This window comes from Melanotaenia boesemani, chromosome 2, assembly GCF_017639745.1.
Source record: "Melanotaenia boesemani isolate fMelBoe1 chromosome 2, fMelBoe1.pri, whole genome shotgun sequence".
NCBI classification, from domain to species: domain Eukaryota; kingdom Metazoa; phylum Chordata; class Actinopteri; order Atheriniformes; family Melanotaeniidae; genus Melanotaenia; species Melanotaenia boesemani.
In genome coordinates this window covers 5570154-5581125 of record NC_055683.1, presented here as the reverse complement: position 1 = coordinate 5581125, position 10972 = coordinate 5570154, and the positions used below count along the sequence as shown (strand labels likewise).

At 41.7% G+C, this 10972-nt stretch overlaps 1 protein-coding gene across 1 annotated transcript; it reads right to left on the bottom strand.

The window, feature by feature from the left end:
* Nucleotides 1-449: 449 nt before the first annotated feature.
* On the bottom strand, nucleotides 450-10733 carry smcr8a (Smith-Magenis syndrome chromosome region, candidate 8a). The gene is made up of 3 exons (XM_042007671.1): nucleotides 9513-10733; nucleotides 7543-9288; nucleotides 450-2548 (listed from the first exon to the last, which is right to left on the bottom strand). The coding sequence occupies exons 1-3, from the start codon at nucleotides 10163-10165 to the stop codon at nucleotides 2089-2091; spliced, it is 2859 nt and encodes a 952-aa protein (XP_041863605.1). The 5' UTR covers nucleotides 10166-10733; the 3' UTR covers nucleotides 450-2088.
* Between the last annotated feature and the right edge of the window lie 239 nt (nucleotides 10734-10972).

Sequence of the window (10972 nt, the reverse complement as noted above, 5' to 3'; positions counted from 1 at the left end):
AATGCGATCCATACAAACCTGCAGCTGCACGAACTTTATCTCTCTGCAGCGCTGATGGATTGAAACAATGCTGCTCGACAACAGGCAGCTTTTGCTCATCTCTGGTAATGGTGGACTTTCAGGTTCAGCTTTCAAACATGAGGCAAGCTTGTTTACATCACAAGTTGCACAGTGAGCCGCCCACACTCAGTTCCTGTACAACATTATCGAAACGGATCATATTGTTGCAAACTTGTTTTCACATCACCACCTTTCCTTCTGCTGCTCCAGCAGGACAATTAGATGCGTTCACAGATGAGCATTAATTATTCATGACACCTCAAAACATGTAGCTGATCTAGACATGAGGCTGTTAGTGTTTTTGGATGTTTAATAATGATCACGTGGCCTCTCACAGCTAGATCAGCCTTTTCTAATATAATGACTATAATCAAGACATAAAAGCAATGGAACATTCAGATCGTGCTTTATTAAAATCACTGGTAATTATACCGTCCTGCACCACTGATGATGAGACTCAAAATGCAGACATAATCTGGCAACATAAGGACACTCGGTGACAAACATGTTAAGCACGCTGGTATGGCTTTTTTCAGATTACATTCACCTTTTTGCATTAGCTTGACATTAGTTTAAAAGGAACTTAACGTGACACATGCTGCAACGATATTCACAAAGCTCAAATTGCACCAAACTGAAGATGGAATGGAGTTAAAATATCAGGTTGTTTTTAAAAAGCCTTGCTCAGCCATAATCCCACTTAATTTAATCCCACAACAAAACTGACGGTACCGACTCGTCTTTGAGTCGTTTCACTGGCCGAAAAGACAGAAAAAAAATAATAAAAACAAATCATAAAGTCATTTTTTCACGTCTTAAAACATCAAATACTTTACGCCAGGGAAGGGGGATTGTTCAAAGCACATACTCAGTAAAACTTTATTAAATAAAGACTAAACTGACCTAAATCTGACTCGAGGTTTTGCATCTAATGGCACAAGAAATAAATTAGTCTAATAATCCAACAGTTTTAAAAACAAAACATCAGTCAGTTCATTTAATGACAAAACTGAAACATCAAGTGATCACCCTGGTACAAGACTGTCTCATGCTGACACCACAACACTCCTACGCAACTTTAAAACAGAGACATTCAATACATTTACGTTAAGTAGCTTTAAAATCTGCCTGAACTACATAAGTGATTTCCATGAAAATGCTCACCAGCAGCAAGAATTTGAAGGTGTTATAACACAAAACTGAAGGGAATAACTTCCGATTAAGATGTCTTCTGGGTTCACTAAGAAGTCTGCTCAGGTAAAAATTCAACATTGTCTTGATTATGTCAACCAAATCTATGGAATGTGTGCTAAACCTCACACATTAGTATTAAAAAAAGATTCATTTCAGGGAGATTTGGACAGATGGAAGATGGTTTTGAAAGGGAGAGGCTTGTCACAAAACCAGCTGTAGCGAGCTGATAGTTTTCCCACCAACAGACGTCTGTTCTTGACAGGCAGAAAATGTCAGCATACATGTGTTTGTTAGTGATACTGGGAAAAAAACATGTTTACGTAAAGTTTGGATGATATCAAAGTGGACAAACTGCTCAGTCACTGAGAGGTGTTAACACAGAGCAGACACTGAACCTGTTAGCAAGCTGGCTGAAGTCAAATCAGCACACACAAGCATAGCCAATGGAGTTAGTGATGCAAATATGTGCATGTGTTGAGGAGACTTGCCTTCAAACATGCCAGTAAAATTGTTTTTTTTTTTTTTTACTTTCCATGGAATTGAAACACATTTTTAAAGGCCAACATTCATCTGCTCTGTAATGTGTGTGTAAGAGAGAGACTGTCAACAAACTAGGGATCAAATACACATAAGTAGACTAGTCAAAGACATTCAGAGCTCAGTCTGATTCCTTTCTCCCTGCAAACAGAGGAAAGAACAAGTTTAAACACAGATAAAACAATAACCAGTGCAGTGAGTTTGACCTTTTCAAGATCACTTTTGGTCCAGAAGAAAAAAAAACAAAGTGTGTAAAATGTGCATAAGAATCCTCCTTATTCTCCTTCCAGTGTAATATTAGATTTTGTATAAAACGTTGGCGGTGTAGTCGAAAGTAAAACAAGGTGCAGCTGCGCTGCTGCCGTTGGCAGGCTGCAGATACTGCTGGGTGATGAGCTGGCTGAGGTAGACCAGTATCTGGCTGTCCTCCTCATCTAGCCCCAGCTGCTCCTGCAGGAAGGAGCGGCGTCTGCCGTCAACGACTTTGAGCCCTTCTGTGGAGCTGACCGGCAGGTGGAGGTGGTGGGTGAAGGTGAGTAAGAAGGCCTTGGCTGCCAAGCGACAGAGCATGCTCTGTAGGTGAAGGAAGTAGGTGGAGCCACGGCGGATGTAGGTGCGGTGGTCGGCTATGTTGGCAAGGAGCTGGCCATGATAAGGCAGGCAGCGCAAAGTCTTCTGGTCGGCGTCTAGGATGGAGATGTAGCGGCTGTAGCGAGACAGCGAGTAAAGCATGCTGGAGCCCACAGGAGATGCAACTCTGTGGAAAACAGAAAAGAACTTTTTAACTTGAACGAAAAAAAACCGAATAACAGCGCCGCCATCTGCAGTTAACTTCTCTGCATTAATGCTGCCATCATAGAAATGTACTGATATGAACCCTGTACCATCACAGAGCCTGGTTTTGGTCTTGTTGCTGATGACAGTCTGGATCAGGGTTATTCAATCCAGTCCTATGAGAACCACAATCCAGCAGGTTTTCCATACTTCCCTGTTCCAACACACCTGACTCAAATTAATGAGTCATTGTGCAGAACTTGATAGGCTGTTAGATCCATTAATTTGATTCAGGTGTGTTGAAGCAGGAAAACCTGCTGGATTGTGGCTCTCACAGGTCCGGATTGAGTAACCCTGGTCTGGATGATCACTATCTTTGGTCCGGGGCACAAGGTTTCAATATTTGTCCCCAAAAATATCTTGAATACTGATTAGTGTGACCACAATACACATTTCTACTGTGTGATGGTCCTTCTCAGATACCTCAGAGCCCGAAGGTTAACACTGCCTCTGGACAAAGTGAACATAAGGCTACTTTTTCAGATGGTAAAGTTTTAAGTTGCATTTGTGAATATAACTCATAGACTGCATATAAAAGATGGAAGGAGCCTCAGTGACGTCACCCGTAGGTTTCTGAAGAGCTGAGCTGAAGCTCACTGGGCGGTTCCCACCGTCGCCATCTTGGCAGTGTCACGTGTGTCATCATTCCCGGAAAATTCATAAAAGGGCAAAGAAGTGTAGCTGAGAGGAGGACTGTTAAGGTGGGGGTGGATGATGGACAACCATCAAACTCCGAGCTGCCTGTAGCTAAGAGCTAACCGAGCCAACACAGAGCTAACGGTAGCGAACCAGCTAACGGAGGTAGGCGGCCTAAAGCTAAAGTGCGCTGTTAGCCGGCTAAAAAACGCGACTGTGCCGCACTCTCTCTTCTTTCCACGGATATTGGATACCTGTCAATCAAAAGGACACTCCCTTAATTATACTGAATTTCAAGATTAAATAGCATCCAAACGAATGAGTTAGAAAAAAAAATCCCCCCCATCTCATCCCCAAACCCCCTCCCCTCCCGCCCCCTTGTTATGAAGGTAAACTTGACCTATTAATCCTAAAATGATTTTTGGCTTTAAACATGTTTATTTCTGCTGTGAAGTTGGTCTTTTGAACATGGGAGTCTATGGGGATTGCTTTGGTTTTGGAGCCAGCCCCTAGTGGATGAGGGGTGAACTGCACTTTGGCAAAGACGTCTCATTTTACAGGCGGAGGTTGCCGCTTGATATAACTCTGTATATTAGGGCTTGACAAAGATAATTCTAAATTATTATATCAGCGTTTAATCAGTTTTTGATACAGGTAATTGGACATTACAATTATTTGATTTACAGATGCCTTAAACAAGGTTTCAGGCATCCTCAGCTTTAGTTACTACTAATTCAGTACTAACTAAAGCTTTTTTTACACATAATTTTTTTCTGGCATTTAATGTTTTCATGTTGCATTGATGGGTTGGATTTTTCTAGAGCTACCAAGTGCTTATCAATTAAAATGTAAAACTCCAATTTACAAATAATCCTAAAAAGTTTATTCTTAGATTTAAAACAGAATACCTAACTCCAACTATTCCATCAGACACTGGACACAGTCAGTTTAAGATTATCAACATTAGTCTGTTTACCTTGGAAAAAACTGGATATTGGAAAAGAAAAAACCCAGCTTATTCTGGGTTAAAATGGGTGCTAAGAAAAAGATTTAATTATGTAATAGATTATTATTAATATTACCAAACAACTTGAATGAATTAATCAAATTAATGAATATCTATTGATGTATTTATTTAGATTACTTAATAATGAAATAATAACATATTATAACAGTAATTGATACACAAAATATATGTTTAAAAATCTAATATGTAAATGTGGATCAAATATATAAAGTGTAAAAAAATATATACAAAATATGAGACAGTTAATAGATTTTAAATATAAAATAAGTCATCTTAAAATAAGAATTTTATCATTGCTAAATATTTGAAAAATAAAATGTTAGTCGTGAAATAATAATAAAAAAAACATAACAAATAACTATATTTATTTATTGATGTGTCAGAAATGCCAGAAAATATTCCTGATTGAGTTCAGTTGCTTTTGGGACAGCAGTGAAATGAAATGTTAAAGTATTTAAACTAACATGGTCGTTTTTTTTGTACTTTAATTAGCCTCCATTCAGACTGCTGTTACTGGAAAAGAAGCCATGCCAGGAGAAAGTGCTCTCACTGAAGTGATGCCCTTCCCGGCATTCCCACTAGATCATCCACCGCTATGTTATTGGCAGTTCTCGTCGAAGCATGACATCATTCACAGACAGTCGCATTTATAAACCCACCTTTTAGATGTCAGAGGTGTAAACATTCTGTTATTTCATTTACATGAAGCTTTTTGTCTGATAAATAAGCCCCGGCACTTCGACACACCACAGTTATAGAGGATGGACTTGTATGTACAAATCCATGAACTTTGTGCTTAAAGTAGAGGTCACAAACGATGCACACACAGTCACCTATGATGCAACAAAATCTCCACCCAGCTTCTCCAACTATTTTAATGCTTGGTAACTTTAAAAGCTCCTGAATGAGCTCAGTGTCTTGACATTTGAATGGTTTTAATATCTTACAGTGTGGGGAAGTGGTTAAGTTTCTAAGAAGTTTCAAAAGTTTAAAGATGATGAAGTTTATTTGGCAAGATGACCTAAAACAGTTGCATTTTATATCCAACAGTCCTTAAGAAGTCACACAGGAAGACATTTCATAGTGCATTTCTCTTCAATTTAATGTTTTTTTAGCCAGACCTGATGTGTCTGTATAGTGTAAAATTGTACATATATACTCAATCATCTGTACATTCTTTATGTGAAGAGGGTTAGGATGTAACAACGGTTTGATTTGTCATCACTCGTACATTTTAAAATCCTCCTCACATTCCTTTCACAGTAGATTACTGAGCTTAACTTGATGTTTAATACATAACAGTCTGGAATCAAAAGGGTGCTTTCTCTGAAGAGACTCACAATATTGAATTTGCTGTTGTGTAAAGCAGAGGTTTTCCAACTTTCTAAGTAACGACCCCAAAGATAAGATGCCTTGTTGTTCGCAACCCCCACCCCCATGCGACGACTTAGTGATTAATTGTGTAATATATCAAATAGGTCATCCTGCAGCATCTTCTAAATCAGTGTTTCTCAATCTTGGTCCTCAGGACCCACCGCCCTGCATGTTTTAGAGGTGACCCTTCTTTAACACACCTGAATGAAATGAATGGCTTGTTAACAGGCTGCAAAGAACTTGATGAGGAAGTTCATTTGAATCAAGTGTGTTGGAGTAGGTTCACACTGCAGGCTGAAGTGACCCAAAACCAATTTTTTGGCCCCTACGTGACCTGTATCTGATCTTTTCATAACAGTCTGAACGACACAGATCCAATTTTTTCAAATGCGAACCAGGCCACTTGGATATGTGGTCCTAAATCTGATATGTATTTGATCTTTTGCCATGCGACTTCAGTCTGAACGGCCAGGTCGCATTAACACGACCTACACATGATACACAACATTGCTTATAAACTGTTGTCTGTAGAGGCCTCGCATCACTCTCTCACCACGCTGACTGCAACTCCATCCCCACATTTCTCTGTACAGACGTTGCTGCCACTGCTCCACAAAATGCTATGGCCAAAAATCTGGCTCTCCTCTTTTGTAATCTGTCCCTAAAACGATGCCATTGAAAACGTGCTGGCAAACACGAAGACGTGACATGCACGCTCACTGTCACATCATCGTGTCTTCTATGCGGGAAACTTTCGGTGCGCATAAGGTTCATACAGGAGATCACAAACAAGTCGCATTTAATTGGAAATGTGAACGGACTCTCAAAAAAATTGGATTTCACAAAAAAAAATCTGAATTGAGCATTATGCCCTGCAGTGTGAACCTAGCCTAAGACATGCAGGGCAGTGGGTCCTGAAGAAACACTGCTCTAAATGTAAGGCTGGAAAAAATCTTCGTAATTATGGAGGATAAAGTGTTTTTTGCTGGTTTACTGCTGTGACAAAGCACATACATGCCCGAAATCAGCATCTTTCGCAAAGATAAGGAGGTTTAGATTTTAAATATGGCATGTGTACTAATTTTGTTGTTTATGCATTACTGTGTTAAAAAGATTATTGTGCTAATTTTAGATATTTATCAGGTAAGAAAAACTTATTTAATTCCAGGTTAAAGTAAAATAGTTTGATTTAAAAGGCCAAGTCTGCACTAATTCTTTTAAGCTTTATCATGTTTTAATACTATTTTTATCTAATGCTGTCTTATTCTTTTCTGTTTTAATTTTAAATTATGCCTCTTATTTTCTGATGTTTCAGTAAAGCAATTTGAATCTCGTTGAGTTGAGTTGTACTATACAAATAAACTTGCCTTGCCTTACCTATTAATTAATGGTGTAATAAATGGTTTTTACATTTATATGGCAACCCCCTGAAATCATCTCATGACCCCCAGTTTGAAAACCTCTGGTGTAAAGAGTTGGACAAAAAGAAAAAAAAGTTAAAGCCTTACACAGGACCACTTTGTCCTGTTTAAGTTATTAAAACTGTTAGAAAAAAAAATAAAGATTAAGCTAAACCATAGTTTAAAAAATCTAAAATATTAAAATACCTTGGGGGAAAAAAATCAAAAGACAAAGTTGTTCTGATTAAATTGAGCAGAAAAATAAGTACGTTAATGGACGGATGTGCAGCTAAGTGTGAAGTAGCTCTGTTGCTGTCCTGCCTGTGTGAGTCATCGAGGACTGAGTCAGACCAGATGAGTAATAGTAGCGTAAGGTGTGATAAAAACAACTACCCTAACAATACCATCAAACTCCAAGGTGTATTCTTTATGTCTTGTTAAAACATAAATGCAAACTGGACATTCTAAGCTTTGTCTTACCTTTGCAATCCAATGAGTTTCCACCTTTGTAGGTCGGTAAGGGTGAAGGGACACGACAGCCAAGCTTGAACCCTCTCTCCACACTTCCCAGGGCCAGGAACAAAGAGAGCCAAAGCAGCCACCAGGCGACGGACTCTCCCCTCATCTGTCCCAAGAACCACCAGGGTTCTGCCGCTCAGCAGACACCACAGAGCTTGCATGGCAAAGGGATACTGACGGACAAACCTCAAGGCACTTTGACCGGCCTTTTTCCTCTGACGGAGGGTCACCACTCCCCCATAACCGAGAGGTGAGGCAGCCCGATCAGACCCGGTTGAAGCACTCATGGTGCAGTCCGATCCATCTTCCATTGAGGTACGAGAAACTGTATCTCCAATGATGCCCACAGGAAGCTCCAGTCCAGCTGCAGGACTTTCTGAGCAGGGAGAACCCACGGTGTAATCATCCTGGAGTGGAAGAAGGGCTTGAGGCTCCTGGTTGACAACCAGGGTTTGAGAGGGCTGTGTGTGGACATCAGGGGCGGATGCCTCATAAAGGAAACCCTCTTGGGCCATACAGCATGCCGTGTCTATTGGAACCAGCAAGTCTGACTCATTCACAGCCTCAACCTCGTCTTCCTTACAAGCCTCCAGCTCAGACACCACTTCCAGCAACGAGACAGGTGTCTGGTCTCCAATGTCACCCTCATCCTCCCCTGCAGTGGTCTCCATTTCTTCACTGCTACTCTCCCTCTCTGGGTCAGTATTATGATCAGGGTCAGGGGTCAAGTCAGAATCAGGATCAGGTCCTTCTGACCTGATGCTAGCCAGACTCTCATGTTTCTCTGTTTGATCTGTTCCACTCTTATCACTGCTAAAGCTTCCTTTAGTCTCCTCTGAGCTTTCCTGTGTTTCTAGAGTCTGGTCTGAGGGGGAAGACTCAAGATGGTTCTCCCCAAGCCCAAGCTCGCCATCCTGAGTGGCACTGGTCTTAGAGGCTGGATCTAATGGACCTGGAGCTTCTGGAGCATCTAGCTCAAGAGGTTCAGGTCCTAGAACAATATGAGGTGGATTTAAGTTTATGTAGTTGACTATAGTATGGTTCACAGCACAGAATGGTCTTAGTGTTCCCAATTCATCATCATCATTGTCAGCAAGTTCCTCCTCAAATAGAAAATTGACAATTGTCAGTTTCCTACGCAGTGCCTTGTCCAGGCGGCGTGTGTGCAGGTAACAAAGGTCCCCCCGGAAACTCCTCTCTGTCTCTTTTAGTAGTTCCACAGTGGCTTCGTAGAAAGTCTCATCACACAGTTCTTGCAGGGTCTTCAGGCGCTTGTCAAAACACTTGGCAGACTTGGCTTTGATCAGCTGTGGCGTGTAGGATGGCTTGCGTTTAACACCCTCGTCCTCTTCCTCATCCACCTCTTCTTCACCTCTGTCATCATCTAGCCAACCCCGCCCTCCTTTGCCTTTCCCACCTTTTTCACTGTAACTGAAAGGCTCGGCGAGCTTTGCGTATTTGTCCAACAGCTCTTCACACTGGCTCAAGCACTCGCTCATGCACTTCTGGCAGGTGACGGCGTGAGGATCCCGACGTGGACGGCGATGGTAGGAGCTGATCTGCTTCAGTAGGTCTCTGTGCTCATAAATACTCTTTTCTACATTTGCAAGCTCATTAGCTTTCTCCACAGCATGAGCTGAGTACATGCACTGAGGGCCAGCCTCTCTCTGCAGGCCCTCCTCCCGCTGCAGCACAGAGTGGGTGTACCTGGGGAGAAGGAAACAGGCTTAGTGATGCACAGGTCATGCATACACAAATGTCAGGATCAGTGTTAAAATATCTCAGCCTAAATAATCCTCTGACACTTCACTTTGTGTCACCAGGATTGAATTTGTTACAGCTGCACCTCTATGACTTAATAGCTAAATAAGAATAACTAAATCTTTTAGGTCTTATATGGGAAAGTAAGTAAAATATTTAGAGGCTCTTACTCCAGGTCCTTAAGTTTCCTCTGCAGCTCCTTGGCAAATGCTCTCCTGTTCCCTGCCTTCAGACACTCAGAGGCTTGCGAGAAGCGGAGGGACAGCTCTTGAAACTGAAGCATAATTTTCCTCTCATCCGCTGCAACGTACGCCATGCAGAATGGCCGCACAAAGCCCCTCGCTTCCAGGTCGTAAAGGGTAAGGTGATGGACATAGGCAAACGCCCCCTCCTTTGAGTCTCCTAGCACAACTCTCGAGTCCTCCACAAAACTGAGCCTTGGATAGCCGCTGCCAGGTGGGTGGCCTACGAAAGAAGCCTGATAGTCCACGGACATGATGCGGAGGGAGAAGTAGTTGAGATCAAAGGTGCCGCAGACTTTGGGATCATTTGGGATGGTGAGGAGAGGCTGAGGGCCCACCTGCTCGGAGAACTCAGAGATAAGGATGAAGTCTTTGGTGAACTTGGCATATGAGGTTTTAGCCCAAGGGTTGGAGTCAGCAAGAGGATGGAGGGGAATAGAGAACTCCTCTGGGAGAGCCCAGGGGTCTGTATTAGTCTGCCCATACTCATCCTCTTTGGTGAAAGCCACCACATCTGGTGAGCCTATCATAGTGGTGTTGCTGAGAAAGGCATGAGAAACAGCAGCACTGCTAACAGTCATAAAAATCCTGTCAGAGCACAACAGTGAAGCACAGCCACATTAAATCCTGCCATCCTGTTCAGACATTATCCAGACATCACTGTTGGTGGTATCAAACCAGGTGTTGATTTAGAGATAAAAATGTTCAACAAAACAACTGGTTTATATAATTTACAAAGGAAGGCCAACACTAAAATGAACATAAAAAAAATTCTGCTGTGCCCATGCACGATATAGATCACAGCATAGGATGATTGATACGTGTTAGAAATTTAACTAAACAGCTCTACTGACATACAACTCTGACTGTTAACAAAAGCAATTATGCGGCGCCAATCACAGCGTCCGAGTAGGCACCATACCATTAACGGTGTGCAGACAGGGGAAACATGTTAAGCATAATCAGCACAGAGCTTCTGTCTTCCTCCTCTTCAAGTCGCCATTTCTCGCGTCCATCACGTTAGTAATCTCTGGGCAAACGTATGACCCGTTGGTTAAATTAGAAGCACCGTTTACAGACAGAGGCGCTACATCTAACGACCACATCCAGAAACAGACGCCATGTTTACCCAGCTGGATGAAGCCCGGTCAGGTGACCAATCCTCCTCCCATTCGGAAAAAAAGCCAACCTAAAACTAAAATTTCTAAATTTTTAATGCTCAATATGCCCCAGAAACGCGGCAATTTGGGCATTGCTATTTAAAAAAAAAGTCAAATTCGTACTTAAGTTAAACAAAACAGCAACGTTACAGCAAATTCACTCAACGAGTAAGATGGAAAGACAGTTATGAATTTGGGTGTATTTTCCCTTTTAACAACAATGTAAAT

Excerpts from the sequence above, each read along its gene's own strand:
- smcr8a (XM_042007671.1), bottom strand. The coding sequence starts at position 10,165 with ATGACTGTTAGCAGTGCTGCTGTTTCTCATGCCTTTCTCAGCAACACC. Across the intron at positions 9,289-9,512 it reads AGGAAACTTAAGGACCTGGA|GTACACCCACTCTGTGCTGC; the intron begins GTAAGAGCCTCT and ends CCTTCTCCCCAG. Across the intron at positions 2,549-7,542 it reads AAACTCATTGGATTGCAAAG|AGTTGCATCTCCTGTGGGCT; the intron begins GTAAGACAAAGC and ends TGTTTTCCACAG.